Source organism: Caloenas nicobarica, chromosome 6, assembly GCF_036013445.1.
Source record: "Caloenas nicobarica isolate bCalNic1 chromosome 6, bCalNic1.hap1, whole genome shotgun sequence".
NCBI lineage: Eukaryota > Metazoa > Chordata > Aves > Columbiformes > Columbidae > Caloenas > Caloenas nicobarica.
This window is the reverse complement of record NC_088250.1, coordinates 8,833,260-8,856,007: the sequence shown is the minus strand read 5'-3', so window position 1 is coordinate 8,856,007 and position 22,748 is coordinate 8,833,260. Positions and strand designations below refer to the sequence as shown.

Sequence of the window (22,748 nt, the reverse complement as noted above, 5' to 3'; positions counted from 1 at the left end):
TAACGAGATATCTCTCTTTCTTGCCCACAAGATCTAGAAACTCATCAGGTGGTTTTATGTAACACGTAGTACTATAAAGTGAACATGTTCCAAGGGCTGGCTTTTGGGTGGTGTCGTGTACTTTGGCACAGTGTTCCTCAAACCACCAAACCTTTGTTGTGCAACAGGTTTGTTCAAATCAAACCCTAGAGCTACCATGCACTGAAGTTTTTCTATAAAATATGGCATGTTCTCCAAAGCGCAGCTGAACTTCTGCTTAAAAAAAAGAAACCCGGAGTGGAAACAGGGCACCTAACTCCAAAACCCACTGAAATTTAATTAAATCCCCACTGTTTCCTATGAAGATGTTGGTCTTAGGCTGGCAAATGACCCTACTCTTCCATGTCAACAGGCAATTTTAAATGTGTGGAGAACAGGTCCCAGAGGCACATGCTCTACAAATACCCCAACCCTTTTGCTACTGGCAATCAAGATAAATGTTGTTGTCTGAACAAGGTTACAGAGAGAGTAAGAAACTTTAGTTTTGTAATGGTTTTTGTTTATTAAACTCAGTTTTCACTGATGGCCTGAGTTGAGACAAATGTTTCCCAGGAAGACTGACAAACAGAAACAATTCATAAATATACATACATTTAAAACACTGTAGGTATAAACAAATAAAAGCTCTGTTTTGCTATTCTGGGAGGTTGTGTGTAACCAGCACCTTCGACCGGCAAATTAGCAGCACATGTGTTAACCAGTGAAGAACTTTCACTTGTTTTTAAAAGATCAAATCCACTGTTTTAAAATTATTGCTCATTATCAGACAAAAATCCAAGATATAAAGGATGTTCATTAAAAATCCTCATTAACAGCAGGGACAGTATATATTGACACTACATGCAGCTTTATAGTGGGGTGGTTTTTTATGCAATTAAGACCAAAACTTTCCGAAATTACTTAAGATGCTGGGCAAGCAGTCGGAGGATATTACAGGATCCAAATTCTCAATAGGTTTGACCTCGGCACCTTCCTAAAAATCTACCTTCTTCTAAGATGTCATGCTGAGCACTCCAAGCCCCTAACGGCAGGGGCCACAGCACCCAGCTGCAGTGCTGCTCCAAGGCTTTGCCACCCAGTGCTCACTCGTCTCCCGGCTACGTGCTGCTCCTGCATCTTTGCTGAATCCCCTGGGACCTGCCCAGTGGTGCTGCTTGGGGATGGGGATAAGAAAGAGGACCAGTGCACAGTGAAATGTCATGGAGTTGTAGACAGCTGAGGTATTTTTCTTCCCTCGCTGGCCCTCCTGGCTAGCAGGGGCGAGGGAAAGGACAGTAGCAGGTACCAGCGGAAGGTGGAAACGCAGATCTTGCAGCGCTTGTAGCTAGAGGCATCTCAACTTCTGCAGCTACTGGTAGCAATGCCTTGTGTGGCAGGTTCTCCTCATGCCTATTGCACATACTACTCAGCTAGTGGTCTCCCACAGGGGCTATGCTACAGCAGTTCTTGCTCCTTTCTGTTTGGGAGCACCTCAGGGCCAGCATCTGCCTTCCTGTGCCCTCCTGATGGGCACGGCTCGCTGGCCTCCTTGCTCCGCTCCGGCTGCCCACTTGCTTCCCTGCAGGAAAACAAGGAGCAGCACTACTTGAGCTGACTCCTCGGCAGAGGAGCTGGGTCCTGGAGGGAAAGAAACTCGCTGTCCATCTTGTGCCAGCAAGGCATGCTCCTCAGGGCATCACAGCAGAGATGCGCTGTGGGGCCTTCTGGCTATCGTCCGCTCTGTCCCCACTGGGTCTCTTCGGATACACCACACTGGCCATCTTGAAGAACTCATCTGCAGCATCCAGAGCTATGAGCCGATCCTGCCAAAGCAAGAGGGGTTTATGGTCACTACAGGCTGCTTCAGGTGTCTCCCTGGCCAGGGTCCTCCCTCCACAGCTGCTCTCAGGTTAAGCCAGGCATTAGGTCTAATATTTTCCCACTTTAATAGGCTGCAAGAGTACCCAGTTGTGTGGGGTTAAAGGAACTTGGGCATGCAAATTTATGATGCTACAGCATTGACATTTCCACGGAAGCTGAACAGCCAGCTACAGGCGCAACATCTGGTGGGGATGCCCCAGATGCAGCCATGTATTTGAATATCCTCTGGTGCTATTCACCCATCTGCTCCCTTCCATTTGAGCTTACTTGCAGAGACAGGGGCGCAGGGAGGATGGCACACTCAGAGCTACTCACCACCACGAAGAGGTAGCGCTCAGAAAGCTCCCAGCTGGTCGGGAAGATGTTTGTCTCTTCGGAGAGCTTTAACAAGATGTCTCTGGCTTTGCCCATGTTCTGAGAGTCACTTATGATGCTGAGTTTGGTCACTGATAAGAGGGAGTCTGCTTCCTTCTGAAAACCTAGGAAAGAGATGTGTTGCAGAAATGAGTCAAACATGCGAGCAGGGTCATCCCTGAGCCCTCCAGGCTCTTGCAAGGTTCTTTATTCCCCCTCCACCTTGGGCTGCTGCATTCCCTGCTTGCTAAAACAAACATAGCATTTCCTTGGGGTATGCCCCATGTCTGCACTTGGGGCAGGTATGAGATGGCTGGGGGGGGCGGGGGGATGGAAATCAGAGCAAGTTTGTTGCTAGTTTTCCAGAGAAGGCGTATGAACATCCACACCCAGAGTGTGCTCTTGCATGTTCCTGATGCTGCAGAAGCTTTTGGGGCTGGTGGGGCTTCCTGAGGACCCCAGTGACTATGCCTAGATGTTGGGAGGTAACAGCGGTAAAAAGCCTGCAGCAGTAACGAACACATGCGTAATTGTTCCTGTAGCAGTCAGCATCTCTTATAAGAAGGGTACCAAGGGAAGGAAACAGGGAGGAGAATGAATGCAGGGATCTTTAAATGTAATGGCTACTGTTAACCCGTTGTTCAGCTGGGAGCTGGTGGTGATGCGTCTCACCTGAAAATACTTACCGGGAAAGAGTGGTGCTCTTCTGATTAAAGCACAGGTTTAGGTAACAAAAGATAGCAGTTTTCACATCTGGTTGCACACCTGGCTTTGCTAAGGCCAAATGATCTCTGAGCTTCCCCACCCTTTGCAAAACAGCTTTGGAGCCATTGTGGACATGAGGGAGATGTGGGAGAGCCTTTGTCAATGTGCAGTAACAGATATAAGGATGTCAAGCGATCCTTCCCGTGTTTGGCCTGTACAGGTTGCACGAGCACCTGGGTGAAGATGAACACTGATACCTAGTTATGAATTCGTAATGTTCCTCCCATCCAGATGCCGGAACAGCAGGTGGGGCAGGAGTGGCTGAGATACCCATCTCTTTTGCTCCCAGTGATAATATCCTTGAACAGCCCAACAAGTCCGCTTGACTCATGCATCCTCCTCTCAATAGCTGCCAACCACCTCCAGCGCATGACGCGAGTCACTGCACTGATGTGCCGGCACGACATGTCTCCTTCACCCAAGTGTCACGTGCTGCGTGCAACGCAACTGGGAAAATTGTCACACCCGCCACAGGACCAGTGGGTGCAGCTCACTGTTTGCAGGCTAGGAAACAACAGGAGTAGGAGGGCCACTGCTCAGCAGTTTTGTTTGGTGAAAGAATATTTCAAATTCACCTCAGAGCAAACAAAGTTGGTGGTTTAGCTCAGATCAGCTGGCGTGGGCTAAGGAGGGAAAACAGGTATGTGTTTCAAATCTGAAAGGAATATTCATTTTTCCCTGTTTATCTTGTTTAGAAAAAAAACCAGGGTGAACTCCCAGGTATCCCTGCCAAGTTTCCCCATGGAAGCTTGCAATGGGTGAGTGTGCGCGCTATTATGGGCTGGAAAGGCTCTCCCTCTGGTTGCGGTTTGTGGGCTTTTTGACGTGCCCGCAGACACGGTGGCCCCGTCTCCTCCCAGCCGTGCCTGAGTTCTGGGCAGCCTCTCGCAGGCTCTCAGCTGCTGTGTGGGCTTCCTGACAGAATTTCTCTGCAATCTTGTTTTGTTTTCCTCCCTTTCTCCTCCACCTGCCTGATTTTGGGGAGCCGTTCCCATCCTCAGCCACTACGGTACTTATCATTCAGTACCACAGAAATGACATCCTGTTGTCCTCTAGCTTACCTAAATCCTCTAAGATGTGTTTCCACCTGCTTCTCACTTCTTTTCGGGTCTGCCGTAAGGTATAAATATCATAGTTGAGCTTTTGCCATTCCTGCAAAGCAAAAGGATAAGAGATATTCAATCATTTGCATGTGGGGAGGTCTCTGCTGCTCTTCTAGGAATTTCAGCTTTTAGAAACAGAGCTGAACTGTTGATGTTGGCACCGAGGAGTCAATGGCCAGGCTGCTGTTGCCCCTGGAAGAAATTATACTGATCAGTATAGAATATTTTAGCCTGACATTTGTTACAACGTCTCCGTATCTACTCTGCATGTACAAAACAGACTTCTAGGTACCTTGAACATGGATTACAGAATTCAGCTTAGGCATTGCTGGTGGCCAAAGTGGTTTCCTCAGTCAGACAGGGACACTATGAAACTGCTGCTCTGCTCTGTGCTAGAAATTGTAACACTCTCCCAGGCTGGAGAACGACATGAACTTACAATGTACTTCGAGAGGCTTCAGCCTCTTTGGTCCAAAGCTCTTTACCCCAAACCTTGACACCCCTGCTAGGATCAAAACCTGAGGTTGTCAGAACACATTATTCAGCCTTACCAGCTCGGGAAAACACAAACACGTATTAATTATTACCTTTTCTAAACTATTGCAACACCTTATTTTCATACCCTCACAGTTAAACTGGCATGGCATGTTTTCTTACAGCTGATGATAGCCCTTGGGACAATAAAAATTTGAAAAGAAGTTACTGCTCTCAGTATAGTCATGCGTACAGCGCCTTCTCCAAACTAAGCCCTCTGTTTGGCATTTAACTGAAGCAGGCAGGTTTTTAAAGTACTGGAAAACAAGAAAAATATACTTTTTTAAAAGGCTGGGGTACCCTTTTTTAAATAGCGAAGAGGGATGTGTGTGGATGGTTGAGGGCTGAGCTGGAGTCATCTGACATAATAACTATTAGTGACAGCCAGTTGCTGCAGTTAATGCCTCATTTAACTACACAGCTTAAATCCTTGCACTTGACCTCAAGTTTTATAACTGGATAATGGGACAGTGTCTAAAGGGGAAGGTTTTGAGGTTATCTATTAGAGTTATACCAGCACAATTAAACACATCCGTACAAGTATGCGTTCCCACAGAAACACATGTATTCTGCAAGAAAACCAGGAGTACTTTTCCTAGTTGAGTTTAATCAATGCACACACTGAAAAGGATGCATTTACAGAAGCATCCACACAGCAGGTCATAACATTGCTCAAATAATTTACATGCTCTAATAACCTTAATTAATCTAATTTCTCAGCAGCAGATTACATAGATGGATTTGTGCAGAATAAACGGGTGTTAATCTGTGCTGTCTCCCTGGGATTTTCCTATGTGATGTGCTGGGTTCAAAGGGATTAAATAATACCCATGAAGGTAGGCTGGGCTTTAGAAATCCCCCTGGTTTTCTGATACCTGTTGCCTTAAAGAGTTCACTTCGTTTGATAGAGTTGGACATTTTTTTAGTGTTTTTTTCCTGAACCCAGCTGACACACCACGACTGCAGAGGATCAAATGACGAGCCTGTTTTCCTGTTGTTCAGCAATAGCTGCAGGAGCCCCTTGGAGATTACGCTTCGGAAGAAGCAGCTGCTGGGGTTAAGACACTGGTGAATTCAGGTCAGGAGAGCAGAGGAAACGCGGCTCCGTCTGCAGCCACTTACTCTGTACCGCTCGCACCCTCGCAGAGCAAAACCCACTTCATTTTTAGCTTTGTGTTGCTGCTCACGACGAGCTGCTGCGTCGCTGATGGGAGCTCCGTTTCTCCCTTGACTGCAGCGGCACTTGAGAACAGCGTTGCTGTTTGCACGGGAGGGCAGCTGGCTGCTGGCACAAGGCATCCAAACGCCTCTGCAGCCCTTTGGCAGGGACAAGGCTCTCCTCTCTGTGACACCGGCTCGTAGCTGGGAACTGAGCTCCTCTCAGTGAAAAAGAGGGGGGATATTGCATTAGAGCTTTGTGGGAGGTTTATTGCAAACCCGGAAGTTTCTAAAAAGAGAATAAAGGCTGTATGGTGCCTCACTGCCTGCCGGTGGGGATCCTTGGAACAGCCCAGCCTGCTCGTGAGCCCATGGCATAAGCAGAAAGGAGGGCAAACCAGCCTGGGCATGCTGGTGGGGCCATCAGCTGCGTGTCTCTGCCCTCCCGCAGAGGAAAACAAGTGTTTTAACACACACGATCGATCAACACAGCCACTGTGACTCCAGGCGCGCTTCAGGCTGCTGAATTAGCGACATGGGGGGTGGGAAAGATGCTCATCTCCCCAGAATGTGGCTTGCTGGCACTGGGCAGCAGCTTTTGGGGCTGTGGGGATTTACCCTGTGGTAGCGAACCAGACTCCTGGCTAAGCTAAACAGCGAGCAGTGCTTAGCATGCAGGAAGCTGCTCCTGATTTTCTCTGGATTAACAGCAGCTTGGTTTTCCCTTGTCTATTTTTGTTTTAAGGGAATCTAGGTTATGGCTTTCTTGCGTGCTGTAGTTACTGAGTTGCGTTACAGAAGCATGTTTAGTGCACATATATATGGCGCATATTTAGTCTCAGAGGACCTCTAACAGTGTTCTGTTGATGAAGAATTTGGGAAGCGTGCAAAGGAGTGGCTTTGGTACAGAAAATGATGCTTAACAGTGATGCCAGGGGGGGATACCTCTTGTTTTGGTAGCATTTCTTTTGCCTGAGTGTGGAGCTTGATGTATTTATATTTCTGTAGAGAAGGCTGGGAGAAGGATGCTGCACATGGTGCCAGTCATTGAAAAGCAACTAGAGTTGGGCAGATATGGGCAGAACTCTTGAAGAGACTCATGCCTTGTTCTCCATCAGCCTCAGAAACCACTGAGTTTTCCCAGGGGATTCTTTGTAGTAGAGACATCCTACATGCTGTGGGCAGGGGATTGTCCTTTGTGTTGCTTTAACAAGGAAATAAAGTCAAGAGCACCTTTCCATCCCCAAGATTATTCTAAAAAGCATCTCCCTCTAACTATAGATCAGAAGAAGCGCAAAGCTTGTCCTGCCTGAGTCTCCACACAGGAATGGGCAACATGGGAGGCTTTGGGCAGGGTGTTCCCCATGCGTTTCTCGTGAGTCACCAAGACGCGACCTGTAACTTCTGCAGTGGTGAGGAGGTTTCTTGTACACAGTACTGGGAAAGTACAGCAGGAGACTGGTCTTCACCAAACCCCTTGGTGCTTCTATGGGTCTGGGACATCCCAGCGATGTACTCAAAATCAATCCTTTAAGAAAAATACCCTTTTGCCAAAACCTGAATTAACCACAGGAAACCAAAGCAGGTTGCAGTTCTCGGCTTTGTTTTTTGCAGCCAGTTTTGCCCTTTTAAACCTACATAGGTTTAAAACACAACATCTACCAGTCGAGGCTTGAGAAAACCCTTTGTGCGTAAAGCAAGAATATCCTGGGTACAGCAGGGAAACTCCACCAACTCTCTCCTCTGAGCACTCAGCCCTTCAAATGGTTACCTGGAAAACCACCCTGGACTCTCTAGTGTGACATATTAAATCTGCAATATCATATTGAAGTGAGGAGATGCTGGGCATAAAATATAAGCCAGGTTGGTACATAACCAAGAGCTCTGGGAAAAAATGTGCCAAGAAAACAGGCAAGTACTGTCCAACTTTTCATCCCTGCTCGTATGGAAATTTCCTAATTAGTAGGTAGCATTCCTCACGTCACCAAAATAATCCTCTACTGAAGTCTTCTTCTTTATTCTCTTGAAAGCAATTGGTGTCACCGTTCTGTTCAGGAGTTATTTTGGAAATGAGATCAAAACAGAGTTATTAGGGAAAGACTGAAAAACACAAGACCAGGCAGGTACCACGCCACGTCCAGGGATGCTCCTGCTCTGGCTCTGCAACTGGGTCCACTGGAAGGAGTTGAGCAAATACAAACTTTAGATCCACACTCATATATTGAACCGTTGACCGATGTCTCAGCTTAGAATAAGCTTAAATTGGACTTTGTTTTAAGAGGGGCACGCAGGATTTCATACATATTTTTTCATATGTATTAAGTGGGTCAGTTCTGGGCACCCTGACCTGCATCCCCAATCCCTGGCAAATCTCATCACCTCTTGATGCCCCAGCAACAGTGTGTTGTGATACTGACCTTCTCTGTAACATCTTTAAAAAAGAATAATCCTGTAGGAGAGCAGGAGGAAGGAGAAAAATAGGCCTTGTCAGGTCATTAATGGGCTTGCCAGGAGGATTGTACCAGCGCAGCTCTGCTAGCCAGGCCCCCAGCAGAGATGCAGGCAGAAGAATTGTCTTTGCTAGTGGGGTTTATGATCCCACCTTCCCCAAAGGAATAAGCCAAAAGGAGAAAGAAGCATTGCATTTACAACAAGCCGTAAGAACAGCATTTCTTTCCTCAGTCATAAGGCAAAACCCCACGTTTAGTTTCTGTTCACAGACCCACAGCGCAGCTGCTCTAAACCTGTCTCTTTTTCTGAAGCCGGTGTTGCTGCGAGAGCTCAGGCTCTCTGCCCATGGCTGAGTAATTCCACACCCCACCAGGGGACACTGAGGCACCAGAGCCACCACAAATTGGTCCTTGTGAAATGGGGCATCTGCCACACCACGCACATAAACCCAATAAGCCCAGCTCTTGCTGTTAACATTGGAGGATTGCCAGAGCCACAGGAGTCCCCTTCCCCATAAAACGCTTTTGTCCTCACTAGCGGGGTACGTGCTGGAACAGTCGCTTGGCCTGTGTATCTATGCAGCATCTTAAATAACATCCTGTCTTCCTAGAGATCCTCATTTCACCTGCAGATTTGAAGTTTTACTTTATACCACAACAGGTTCGACGATGCTGCAAGGCAGGAGGAGGGAAAAAAAACCCACAACATTTTTTCTATTTTTGAAACATTGACCCCAGCCTTCGGAAGCTTTGATGACAGCCTTGATCTCCAAAGGCTGCACCAGCTTTACCAGCCCCCTTAAGCCAGCCCTTCAGCTACGGCTTTTCTGGTTTTCTCTGCGCACGCACTCCCCTGCCCACGCTTTGCTTCCAAAAATGCATCCAGGCACATCATGCTCATCGGCCTCGGGCAGAGAGAAACGAGAAGCTGCAAGTTGCCCTTACGATTTTAGGAAGCTCCAGCAAATCTTGCCTCGAGTACCTATTGCACAGTGGGTTTGGCAACCGCTGGGTGCTTCAGCAGGCTCTACCACGGCCAAGAGCCCTGTGAGCCGTCACCCCAGCACGCAGCAGTGAGCAGGATGAGCAAGTGGGAGCGAAACAGGGCGCACCCGGGACTTCACGGTGCTTGCTTTGAAGAGCTTGCTGTCCTGGTTCAGGGAGGAGCAGGGTGAAGCAGCCCTGCCATCCTTACACAAGCTAACGTCACACTGAGTTCAGGCTGGAGCTGCTAAATTTCCCAGAGTGGGGCCGTTGGCAGGAGGCAGAGAGAAGAAATGGCTCCACGTGGATCACGTGTGGGTCCAGCCCCATGGTGGGGGCAAGGAACTGACCCCGAGGGAGGACACCAACACTGTGAGTTGCTGGCAGCCCACCATGAATGATCTAACACACCGAGCTACAGGGTACACTCGGTGTCAGAGCACCTGGCCCTTCGCATACTTGATTTGGTTTATTTATTTACAGCGATCCACAGTGCAGAGATGCCCAGGCCAGGAGAGAGCCACCGTGGACCATGCCTGCTGACCTCCAGCACTGCACTAATGTCATGAATGCACCTGGCCCATCGCTCCTTCTGTCCTAGCTCACAGCACCTTGTCACTATGTGAACAACCATTAAAAAAAAAAAAATACCCAAGAAAGCAGAAGTGGATTAGCTAGGTTAAAAAACCCACGATACTGGTTTGATGCAAGCACACGTGACATAGAGCAACTTGCTCTTTGGGATCTTTCCAAAGTTCTGTGCTACGAAATCACAAAGATAAAGGTGGGGAATGGCAAAGTGTACAAGCACACAGCACACCGAAATTTCTTTCTTAAATGAAGGAGCAGAAATACAGGGACTAGTTCTCCTTTCAGTCCGATTTTAACCAAGAGAAAAAAAGGACCTATGTTTTCATAATGCTAGTGCACAAGAAACCGTTCTTCTGTCCTCTGTCCTGCCACATCTGCATACTCCCCCCAGGGACTTCAGGAGCAGAGCAGCTCCCAAAGCAGATTATGGCTTTTGCAGCCTAGTGCTGTTTTGCAATTAGACTTTTTTCCCCTCTCTCTCAAGGCTGAAGTTTCATTAGGAGGGGAGGGCAATGCAATCTCGCCTGGTTTTAAAATGCCCACTGGAGTAAGGAGAGATTTCGGCACCCAGGGCTGAACACAGGAATGTTGGCTTTGCCAGCCAAGTCCCTCCCTGTTCTGCCCCTCAGAAAGAGCTGCAGCTGGAAACCACAGCAGCTTGACAGGCTTATATGTTGTGCCTCAGTTTCCCCAGCTGTAAACCAGAGGCAGCAGGGAGGTTGGCAATCAATAGCTGTAAAGGGCACTGTGCCATAATTCAAATCAAGCACATTGTGCATTGGCTTTCTTCAGAGTCAGTCTGATGTTGTACTCCTCAGGCTTTTTTATTAATTGCACTGCATAAAAAAACAGGGTATGTGATCTTACCTTTGGTGCGGAGAGGAAGCCCTGTGCTCTTTCTACTTTCCTTTCTCACTGGCAGGCACGGCAACTGCTCAAACCTGCTAAAAACCCTACGGATACACTGAAGGCAGGGAGAAAGCACTGGATTTAGGACAGGCAGGTACATGGCATTTACGACAGGCAGACGTGCTGGGTTTAGGACATGCAGGTGCAGGAGCGCTCTCCTGCTCACCTGTAACTGATGCTCTCCTCTGCAACCTGAGTAAGGCTGACACACAACACTCTCTTGCCCAGAGAGCCGTCTTTTTAGCAGCCTGTCCACTTATGATACTGTTTTATAAAGGAGGCCTGCCTCATAATGAGCCCTAAATCAAGTCCAAAGGCTGCTCGAATGGGCACAGGCTGAAATGAGGAGCTCCAGCACTGCTCTGAGGTACGCACCGCTCTGCAAAAACTCGGGACCGGCACAGCCTCCTAAACAGAGTTGTGCTTGTTTCCGTCAGCCAGTTTGGGCTGGATGAAGCTCCCTGTCTTCTCCAAGACAAGCAAATGCAAGGTAGAGAAAGCGGTGGTGGGGAGGGAAGAGGATATCTTCAATATAGTTGCAATGGCTGTGAAGGTTATATGTGGCCATGAAAACACTGCTACAAAACCATCTCTTGTCAAAACCATGATAAATTCAATCCCCAGCAAAAAAAAGAAACAAACAAACAAAGAAACCCACAAACATTAAATGAGGATTCTGGCCAACCATATACAAGGACTGCATTATCTCATTTTAAGTCTTAAAAATTGTAAGTTTGATCTCAGCTGTATGTCTGGAGTTTAAGGCTTCTCATGAAAGCTGAGCTAGCTTTTGGTTTGAGGGGACTATCACAGGAGGAAGAGTTATAGTCTTGTGGTCTCCTGGACGAAGTGGGAACACATTGAAATTAAATGTGAAGCCTCCGGGCTTTCCTGCAAAGATTGTCATGTCTTACAGGCAATCAGAGAGAGAAAACCACGTCACTATTTGCTACAGCCTGCTCCTAATCAGGCCACTGAAATCTCCTTTGCGCCCAAGTGCTTTAGCGAAGGAAATCAGGGCTGCAAAACAGCCTTTATGTAACAGCAATGATTTTTCCCTTCCATGCTAAGCGCTGTGCCAGTTCTCCGCTTCTCATTAATTGTGTATAACACATTAGAGGAGTATTTAACTTGACATGTCAATGGAGTGGTAGCTCAGCTCCAGGCGCCGCCATTGCCAGGCAGGCCAGGTTAATGCCAGTCAAATCACAGAAAGGCCAAAATAGGGAAACATCAGACCAAAAAAAGCAGCCTGTGAAGCTAGGAAATTGAGGTGGGGATCCCAGTGCTACCAGTACATGTTTGAGGGTGGTGGTGGTAGAGGTGCTTTGCAGAGCATTGTACATCCCAGCTCAGGGCAGCTCTCCTGGCTCAGCCGCCGGAGACATCCCCGAGCTTCCCAGGGATGAGATGGCTACAGATGCACCCACACCAGGCACAGGATAAAATCTGGAGGGCGATGGAGCAGATGGGAGGACCTGATGCTTACATGAGCCACAGTGGGGGACTTTGGGGTCTTTATAGCAGCTTAACAGGTACTTAAATAAAGGCACAGCCAAAGCACCCGATGAAAGCACCGAGCCTTGGTCCACGGTGAACCTGAGCATGAGGAATGGCACCGCCTCACCTCCGAGTCCTTGTCCAGCTGGTTCCTGACCACGATCATGTTGTACAGCACCCGGTCATCGTCCGCCTCTGTGTGGGTCACGTCATGTGGGGTGCTCCACAGGTTCTGCTCCTCGTCCCGCGCCAGCGTGGCTCCAAAGGAGGCGTAGGGGTTGTTGTTACTGCAGAGAAGTGGAGACGAGAGGCAGCGTCAGCCACCGCAGCATCACGCTGCCTCCTTTTACCTTCCCAGGGTCAAGTGCCCGTGGCTGCAGCATCCCCTCTCACACCCACACGCCTGGGAGAGGGGAGGAAGAGGAGGAGGGGGGAACGGGAAGACAGCAAAAGTTTTTTACCTTAGCAAATATCCTGGCTGCGCAAGCCATGGTTCAAACCAGGCATTGCTGCCATGAGCAATCAGACACGCAGATTTGCTAACGACACCAGATGTTATTTGAGCACCTAGGACGGAGGAACTGCAAGCATCCATCAGCGAGGATGAAAGGCAGCATCTCCTCGTCGTTCCCACAGCCCCCCTGCCCTGCTCCCCATCATGCCTTCCCGCACCAAACCCTGTGCGAGCCCCGCCAGCCTCTCTGAGCTTAATGTGGGAACAGTTCTAATTAACTGAGGCTCAAAAATCCCATTGGGTCTGAAGGGTATTTTCTCTCTGCCCGGCTAAACCCTGCAGCCATGTCAAGACCCTAGCAGCATGACCCATCCCCATGGGGACTTTGTGCAGCGGGCAAGAGGATGGCTACGTGCAATGCCTCTCGGCCAAAGAAGCAGCTTCTATCCATCTTCTCCTCGAAGGCACTGCTGCTGGGCATAGTTTTATTTTGGACAAAACACACGTCACCTCCATTGAGGGAGCTGGGACTGGTTAGCCTAGGGAAGAGATGACTCAGGGGGATCTCATATATAAATACCTGAGGGAGTGAAGGAGACAGAGCCAGACTTTTCAGTGGTGGTCCATGATAGGACACACATTGAAATATAGGAAATTCTGTTTAATCCTAAGAAAAAATCTTCTACCACGAGGGTGGGTGAACACAGCACTGGTTACCCAGAGAGGTTGTGGAGTCTCCATCCTTGGAGACACTCAAAACCCAACTGGACACAGTCCTGGGCAACCTGCTCCAGCTGACCCTGCTTGATCAGGGGTTGGACTGGGTGCTCTCCAGAGGTCCCACCTCTGTGACCATGTTTCTGTGTGACCCTGCAGCTCTATTTTCTCCCCAGCAGCCCAAACTCTACCGAATCAAGCAGGCAATCCTCGCAGGTGCCCCCCACCCCAGCAGCTCCTACCTGAGAGGTACAGCGATGCACTGAGCCATGCACGGACCTGTGCCAAGGCACAGAAAGGACATTTATTCCCATCCTAATTTGGGGGACGGAAACATCCTCTGTCTGCTTGTGAACTCCTGGCTTTATTTGCTTAGCAGTCAGCAAAGCAGAGCATCATCTTCTGGGAAGGCTGCCCCCACCAAGGCAAGGAGGTTTTCTCTGCATTAGTGGCAGTTCCATGTTTTATAGCTTTGTATTGCTACTGTGGCATCCAGTTTTTTATACAGGATTATTTAGTTTTGCTGGGAGAACTTTTAATGGAGTATTTCCATAACGTTTCTAATCGAGAAGTCCAGACGCTTGAGAAAAACAATGCAGACTGAGAAATATTTTGGACCTTACCCAATACTCTCATCAGCCATCCTGTGGTAATCCCTGCTCACTTCTTATTACAACCACCCACTGTTTATCCTATTTGCTACCCAAACCTCACTCTTTTCCCAAGGAATCCATCCAGCGAAACCTCAGATGACACTGTGGGTGCTCTACCCACGACATCAAGTCATAGAAAAGATGCTAAGAGGAGCTCTGGCACATAGATAAAATAGAAAAAATAATTTACATCAGTATTCCTGCAGGAAGGTTAATTAGACTTTCAACACACCAAAAACCTGAGCAACGATTAATAAGGGAAAACGTAATATCTTATAATCTCTCGCTAAAGATGAGCAAATAAACGTATCTTAGAGGGTGTGGATGGCATAACTCAGCTGTTCCTACACCAGAGCCAGCATGGGATTGCTCAAACCATTTTTCAAAGGTGGATCAGGCGGGTTCCCAGCCTGGAGGGGACCACTCAGGAGCCAGTTGTGCTACCAGCACAAGTTTCATCCCATCCTGCTTTCAACAGGCTTTTTCCCACCCAGTGACTTACCGGTACCCTCAACATCCGACTTACTTGAAAACCCAGTATTTGGCAAAAACACTAACACGCCTTAGCTTCTACAAGCCGCTCCTCCACAGCTTGCAAGGCGCTTCCCAGTGCGTGTCTATTTCCAAACCACAGCGGGGAGCATCCAGCAGCCTGTAAAGGATGTGGGCAGCGCCCAGGAGTCAGCAAATCCAGCCAAGCATGGGGAGCTCTGCCGACAGTGAGCACCCCCAGAGTGTGCTGGACTTCCAAGCAACATTTACAATGAAGAAATGCGATGAAAAAAAGGAGCACATGAACAGCAGCCTGCTCGGCAGGTTACCGGAGTCTCTGCGGGACCAGAGGGGACTTGGACCATTTCACACTCTGGACACTATCCAAAAAATGGTGAGCGCTAATGCTTCATCAACAACTTTCAGCTCCAAGGGTCTTCCAGTCCAGATTAAACCTGTTTCAGGATTCAGAGCCCAAAGTCCAATTTATTTGTATCCTGAGGACACCATCTGAGCCAGATCCCACCTTCCCGCACTGAGAGACAGTCAGGCAGCCTGGGCGCTTTGCTGCATTTTGGCTGGGGTTTCTTTTCCCAGCCCTGCACTAGTGCTGTGTCTTCGTCCATGCTCCATTTCCACCTCCATGCACAGCACTGGCTGCTCTCACTGGCTTTGTCATGGGTTACAGCCAGCCTTGTATATGCTTGGGTAATATATGCTCCCAATTATACACATATTACCTCCCCCTCACTGCTTCATTCTTTGATATGTTGGATTTGTGAGGCTGCAAGCACTCCACCTGGTGAAAATATGGTGAAAATCATAAAGATTTTGGTAGAGTTGTCAGCTCACAAAAACTAAAACTCAGCTAAAAGATCTGAAATCTTAAGCAAGTTATTCATTTTAAACAACACTGCAATAAAAATAAAGATACAGCAAGCATGCTCCTGCAAGATCCTGGCTCTGAAATAAAACCCCAAAACCCTCCCAAAGGGGGACAGGCCAGCGATTAGGCTGTTGGATTAATTGTGCTGGCACGCTTGTGCAAGAGCAGATGCTTTTCGAACGCCCAGCATTTATACAGACTTTCCTACTTATAGCCAGCATTAACTGGATCGCCAGTGGAAGGTGTGTTGCTAAAGAAAGGTGCCCAGCGAGGGACAACCGTGGCGGCGGGAAGGAGCCTCTCCACACATGTGCTCAGCTCTCATTAGGTTAATGCCAATTTCCTGGGCTGGAGGCCCCGTGCTCAGGATTATCTGGTTATTATTTAGGTAACTGCTGTAACAGCACGAAATCAGGACACTTCAAGCCCTGTTGCCAGCTCTGCTATAGCCCAATGTCTATGTAGGCCAACCTGGGTGCATCCCACCCTCCTCCTTGAAGAGCCTCTGTCTCACCAATGCTGTGAGGACGGCTCAGTCCCTGTCCCCCGCCGGGGCTGGGGCACCCACCGCGGGCTCTGCCTGTGGCCAGGACCCCGTCTGGCAGCTGGGGAAGGAGGAAGAGGTGCCGCAAACCCCAGGCACGGATGTTTCGCAACACGTGAAACCTGCTTACGTGCCTGCACAGCTCACAGATCTTCCCCACGACTCAGAGCTTCATCTTTTTGTACAAAAATCCCTCCCAGCCTCACAGCTCCATGTGCGACTGACAGCAGGAGAGAAAATTCTGCTCTCTAGATATCAGCACGCGTGCTGCTTTCATATAAAGCTTTCCGGCAGTGCTGCGTGTCTCCCTTCCAGCATCCCCAGCCCGGGAACAGAGCTCTGCGCAGCACAGAGCTGCCCAGTGGCGGGACCTGACCCCCTGCATAGTGATGCGGGGACGGACGCACCCCTGCTTGCAGGCAGGACCCCCTTTTTGTTCAGTGCCTCAGCCTCCTCTATTGAAATCCTACCGTGGAAAGACAAAAGCCAAACGGTCCCTATGCCGAATGGCACATGGGAAACACCGATGAGATGCCGCTCCTGGTTCGTTTGCTAAAACCTAACCATAAAAAAACCCCACGGCACGCAGAGTCCGGCATACATCGCACCGAGAGATGTCAGAAAGAACCCGGCCCCCGTGACAACGCGGGTGGAAAGAGAATTGAAAGCAGCATCTTACCGCGGGAGAAAATCCCTTCGGAGCCTCGTCCGGCTCTCGCAGGGGATGGCCAGCTGCCCACGGAGAGCAGCGGCTCTAACATCCCTGGAAACTGTTTTAGGGGAAAAACGGGGCTCGGCTTGACGCGCCAGGGCAACGGGAAAAGGCTCTGGGGTTCGGACGGTGCCGGCGTGGGGGTGAAAAGAGGCTCACGCGTGGCTGCGGAGCAAGCGACTCATCTCCGGTGGGAGCATCCCTCCTCCTGCGCAGGGCGGAGGGGCTGAGCCCCGACACTCCGAGGGGCTGTGGGGTTGGGAAGGAGCCGGGGGGGGGGTCTCACCTGATCAGGGGCTCCTTCTCGGGCGCCGCCGCCTCCCCGCCGCAGCAGCCACAGCAGGAGCGCAGCCAGGCCCGCAGCCCCATCGGCGCCGCCGCCAGCCGCGCTGGGCGGGGCGGGACACGCCCCGCGCCCCGGCCACGCCCCGGCCGCGCCCCCAGCGCCGCCGCCGAGGGAGCGGAAGAGAGCCGGGCACCGCGCCCCCCGCACTGCCGCGGCTGCGGGAGCCGCTCCCACGGTGCCTCTGCGCCGGTGGGCTCGCGGGCAGGCGCCCTGAGCCAGCCTCCCGCAGCCTTCTGCAGCTTTCTGCAGCCTCCCGCAGCCTCCCGCTCTCTGCTGCATCCTCCTGCATCCCTCTGCACTCTCCTGAACACTCCTGCAACCTTCTGCAGTCTCCTGCTCCCCCCTGCATCCACCTGCACCAGCCCGCATCCCTCTGCTCTCCTGCATCCTGCACCCTTCTGTACGCTCCTGCTCCCTCCCCTCTCTGCTGCATCCACCTGCACCCTCCTGCATCCCTCTGCACTCTCCTGCATCCTCCTGCACCCTTCTGTACCCTTCTGTACCCTCCTGCTCTCTGCTGCAGGGTGCACACCCTCACACACTCCCCTGCAACCCCCTGCTCCCTCTTGCATCCTGCTGCACCCTCCTGTGCCCTCCTGCATCTTCCTTTTACTCTCTTGCATTTTCCCACAACCTCCTACATCCCCCTGCATCCTCCCATGCCCTCCCGCACCCCCCTGCACCCTCCCACATCTCCCTGCACCCTCACACAGCCTCCCTGATGCCGATTTTGGCTGGGGCACAAGGGCCAGAGGTGTGTTGCATTCGCAGCCTCTGGGCCTTGCGACCTGGCCAAAAATGGGCCACCCCACTGGCCATCATGTCATGGGCAGAAATCCCCCCTTTCCAATCCTCTGCACCACTAAGCTTCCAGGCTTGTTCCCGCTTGGATTTCCAGACACAGGACTGTGATCCTGTGAAATGCAAAGGGAAATGGGCAGGGGGTGATGGACTCAGCTGTCTACCAGTGCAGGGGTTTTTGAAGGTAGAAGAGAAAAGCCTAAAAGATTGTTCCCTTCCCCTTTATTTCTCCCTTTTTTACAATGAATGTTCCTATCATGTGCCTAGCTCAGACCCCAAGGAAGAAGACAAAGTTTAAACACTGAATTAAGATGGTCCTGGATCTTGTTTAATCACCACATGTTTGATTGCATTTCAGAACAGACCATCAAGCATCAGCCAGTCCCCAAAGCAACTGCTTTAAGTATGGTCAGCCACACACGTCCCAAAGAGTCATTTAATTTTAGTACAGCAGCTTCCTGACACCACTGAATTTTTTCCTTATGCCAGCCGAAAAAGTAATATGATCTACTACATCTTCATGCCCAACACAAGCACACAAGGAAAAGCAAAATAAAATCAACTCACACTCACGTTTCTCTGCTTTTTAATTCCAGGGCTTTTTAATTCATCACCAGTGAATTACGTCCCTTGGACGCCCAGGACCCCTGGATAGCGAAGCTCCCTGCTAGACGAGACACAAACATTTCGTCACAGCACTGCAAAATGCCCTAAAGGAACGTACTTGACTCGGGGACTTTGTAGTACCTGAATCCAGCCGTAGCGAGGTTTCCCTGATGGTTATTTCACACGGGGGGATCGAGTGCAGAGGCTCACAGACCCCTGTGGGAGGTGGAAGTAGCTGGAGGCAGGAGGAGGAATTCAGCTGGAGCACATTTAGGAGGAGTCAAAGAACCTGCATGAACATGGAAACCATCACACACAAACCCACGTGGCATCAGTGGTGCCTTCTCCTGCGGACTCACCTCCTCTCTCCAATTCCGTACTCACCAGAGGAGACAGGAGGAGGGAGACCTCTGGGCACCTGAAATGCAGTGGCTGAAGCTGGAGCTAGAGGTATGTGGTGCTTCTCAGCTACCACGGAAGGACTGTCTAAGGTGTCTAACCTTAGCCTTCACATCTGATGCTCTCCAGAGAGCACTGGAGCCCAAGAGTCCTCCGTGTCTATCTGAGATATTGTTTCCCCCAAAATGTCTAGAAATAAACATCTCTGGTAAGAAGAAGAGAAACCCCACTGCCAAAATAGGGGTGTACTGCTTCTGCTGCCCAGGTCCAGCCCTCTCTCCAAGTTGCTGCATTGGGAACTGCAAACGGCAACAAATTTCAGCAGCAAAAGCCGGCAGTGCTGCAAAGCTGAGGGGACTGCCGGGATCCCGGCCGGAACCAGCCGCGCCTGCAGACCCCAAAATCACCACCTGGTACTTTCTCATCGGCCACTTTGGGAACCTGCTTGGCCAAGAGGTCTGCAGCGCTGGATTGTGGTGCCACCAAGGTGAGTTGGGACATTTGGGTCTGGTTAAGGCCATTGGGTAACAAGAGATCAACGGCTCTACAGCTACAAATGAACTGGAGACAACGATAAGCTGTTGGTGCCGCTGTCGTCAGCAAATAAAGATGTAAGATGAGCCAGGAAGCATGGAGGAGCTTCTGGTCCCCGCCCAGGGAAGAGGAGATCTTGGCGTGCTCTGCCACAGATTCTCACCTGACTTCTTAATTTAATTTAATTTATCTGCCCATCAATCACTCTTCCCATCTTCCTAATTAAAAGGTGAAATTATGGAAGAAGGACTTATTTCTTATTGTTTCTGGAAGATCCCAGCGCTGGGGCTTTGTTCCCAGCCAGGGCTTTCAGCTCCGCTCCCCGCACCATACATCAGTGATTCATAAATCAAGATTTATGGCAGGATGAGCTAAGCAGGGAGGCAGGATTTCAAAGTCAAGGGCGCTTTCCTCTGCAGACTTCCTCCTCTGCCCTTGAGCTTGCCCGTGCCTGCCTTTAGTTCTTCTCCAGCCTTTTGTGTGCTTGATCACAAGAATAACCAGCCGACGTGCCGGCTGCCATTAAAAGGATCTGGCAGTTGGCCATGACAGTTACTTGCACGGGTGCGGACGCACGCTCCCTAAAATAGTCACCACTGCAGAGATTCCCTTCTCCCTCCCTGGTTGATCCATCAGGTCTCTCTTTCATCTGGGCTCTCTTTTCACATGATCACTGGTTTTTTTCTGGACTGCAGATGTCAGGAGCACGCAGGGACAGCCCCGATCGGCACAGCTGTAACACACACAGCCATGCCATCAGCTGAGATATCCTTCATTTGTGGCTAACTCCCTTCCCTACAAGGAGATTTGATTGCATGCCCTGCTGCTTGTAAGCCAAGAGAATTATGTTCTTCATTAATTTAAAGTCTGAGCCCTCTAGGCTTAAAGAGCCTTGTAGAAACACCAAATATTTTCCAATCCCGTTATTGCCTGTTGTGATAATAAATCTTGTTCCTTTTCCATCAGAGAACAAATAAAGAGGGGAAGGCCTCCCAAGAACTGAAGCCTTACTGGGGTCTTAAAAGCAAATAATTTTCTTCACAAGGTAAGAGAAATATTGTCAGCTTCTTCACAGTGCTGTAAATAACACGGATGATAGATCCAGAAGCGATGCTCTGGGGAGCAGCCTGCCCTGAGTGTTTCGCCCATTCCCCCATGGGCTCTGTGGTCCCAGGACATTTTCATATCACCGGTGACTTCTTGGTGGGGAGAGACTCCAGGGTGAAGACTTTGGCACTGTCTTTATTTGTTCCTAGTGAACAAGAGCCTGCTGGTTACAGACTCTTTTCATTCCTCGGCATAGTTATCACCTAAATACCTGTTCCCCAAGCTCCGAGGCTGTCACGTAGGAAGGAGGACAGAGTCATCCCCATCCTGGATCAGTACTCCGCTGGGCATCTTCCACGGGTTGCACTGAGGAGTCAGAGTGACATTGGGTGAAATATGGCCCTGGCCCATCACCTCATTGGGGTGGGCACAGTGCCTTCCTTGATACACACATTATGTCCGGATGTCTTTTCCCAGGATAATGTCTTGGAGCTCATTACAAGCAGTAACGGTGGTGCCAGCACGTGTGTTGTGACCATAGTTGTCCCACTGGCTCTTGGGGAATTGCCCAGTGTCCAAAATCTCTGAAAACAAGGCTGCTTATTTCACACCACAGCTTTGCCCAGATCCGAAGGTTGGTGTATCTCTTCCTTCATCTTCCTCCCACAGGCAGGGGCAGGACGCAGTGGTGGTGCTGAATTACAAGCAGCAAGCCCGTGACTTGGCTGCAAGCTACAGAATTGCTGCGATTTTAAGGGCTATGTCTAAGCCCAGACTTGCTCTGAGAGTAATATTTATATTCTGGGTAAAACAGAACAGGTCTCCCCCACCAGCACCAAAACAAGGGAGAAGGGGAAAGGAAATCTTCAGAAAAATTAAAGCATCTGGTTAAGGTGATGTCAGATGTTTTATTTTCACGGGGCAGCACTGTTTCCCTTGGATGTCAGGTCATTACACTAAGAAAAAGAACTCAGTTTACTGATGTGCAGGGAAATGAACCACAGTAACAGAAACAAAATGGCTTTTTCCATATCAAGATGAGACAGTTTGGTGCTGTGGAAATGACAGCGCCATTGGTGAAAAACATGAACAAGTGACACAGAAAGACTGACAGGAGTCTCATTTGGGCTTTTTCCCCCCAAATGGATTGATTTTTTTTTAAATAAATTTCAGAGTGAGTGAGATGCGTTCCCAATCAAAAAAAAAATCTATCTGGAAATGATCTGAGTGGCTGCAGTGAAACACCAGCGGCCGAGTGGGAGCACAGCTTGTGTACCTGCACTGCTGCAGGAGGGAAGGTGAGGACACGCTGGGACTGCCAACGGGCACGGGGAGGTGTCAGAAGCACTCAGGTGAGTACCCCTCTATTTCTCAAGGACAAGAATTCATCTCCTGGCCGTAGGTGAGCTTAGGGCTTGGCTTGCCGATGCTGTTTGGAAAAGCAAAGCTCAGGGATGTCGTTTGCCACTGCATTCTGCAGAGGCACAAAGGTGGGGAGGAGGCAAGGCTTTAAGAGAGTAGGTGTGAAGGGGTGCCGGTATCTTAGTTCTCCTTTTCTGCTTTAAGGTTAGGGTTTGGAGATCTATTGATTCAGGACTCCACTATATAATTTCAATCTGCAGGGCCCGTAGGTTTGGAGAACAAGTTGAGAAGACCTTAGGGCGCTTTGGTATTCCTTAAAGCCTATGGGCTGAATAAGTGGGCTGGTAGTGATGATGAACAGTGGCTGATTCTCTGGGTCTCGGGTATAGATGACATTTGGGCTAAGACTAAGCAATCCAAAGGTCGAGGAGACCAATTTATTGCTGCATGGTGCAGGGCATCAGAGATTAGCTGTCACTTGGGGAATATAAATAGCTCTAGAGATGGGGTAGGGAGCCAAAGGCAGCTGAATCCAGGGCGCCAAAGGCTGGGAGAGCTTTGAAAAGGACTGGTGCCATTTGCAGCCCGTGCCTGGCTCACAGTTTCTTTTGCTGTAGACATTTGGCCTCAGCTGTAGTGAGAGGATAATCAGACAAACATCATCTTCTGTACATTGCCCATGAGAGCAGCCTGTGCCATGGGGACCTCAGAGTGAAGAAGAGGGCAGGTGACCACAGCCTGGGACATCATCCAGTCCTGTCTGCATTCAGGCTCTCGGCAAAGCACAGGCAAAATTGGAGGATCTGAACCCCTAATAGGCCAGACTCTTGCCAGATGCTGAAGAACACCGCAAGGTTATGAAAACACTGAGGCCTTTGGTGCTTGTGTTGTGTTTTCTCTTGGTACAGAGGTGCACCTGCAGTCCAATTAAGCAGCAGGTGACCCAAA

The 22,748-nt window shown here is 49.8% G+C and overlaps 1 protein-coding gene across 2 annotated transcripts; it reads right to left on the bottom strand.

Moving 5' to 3' along the window:
- Positions 1-607: 607 nt before the first annotated feature.
- MREG (melanoregulin) lies at positions 608-17,074 on the bottom strand. Of its 2 annotated transcripts, none has more exons than XM_065638009.1 (5): positions 16,992-17,074; positions 12,375-12,534; positions 4,080-4,170; positions 2,215-2,378; positions 608-1,841 (listed from the first exon to the last, which is right to left on the bottom strand). In XM_065638009.1, exons 1-5 carry the CDS (start codon positions 17,072-17,074, stop codon positions 1,707-1,709), a joined length of 633 nt encoding a protein of 210 aa, XP_065494081.1. In that variant the 3' UTR covers positions 608-1,706. The 2 variants fall into 2 exon arrangements, with proteins under 2 accessions (XP_065494081.1, XP_065494082.1); XM_065638010.1 differs by having other exon boundaries at positions 4,080-4,128.
- Positions 17,075-22,748: the final 5,674 nt, after the last annotated feature.

Bases quoted from the DNA above. Each gene is read 5' to 3' on its own strand.
- MREG (XM_065638009.1), bottom strand. From the start codon at position 17,074: ATGGGGCTGCGGGCCTGGCTGCGCTCCTGCTGTGGCTGCTGCGGCGGG. The intron at 4,171-12,374 runs GTGAGGCGGTGC...TTTGCTTTGCAG, and splicing joins AGCTGGACAAGGACTCGGAG to GAATGGCAAAAGCTCAACTA. The intron at 1,842-2,214 runs GTGAGTAGCTCT...TTGCTTTGGCAG, and splicing joins AGCGCTACCTCTTCGTGGTG to GATCGGCTCATAGCTCTGGA.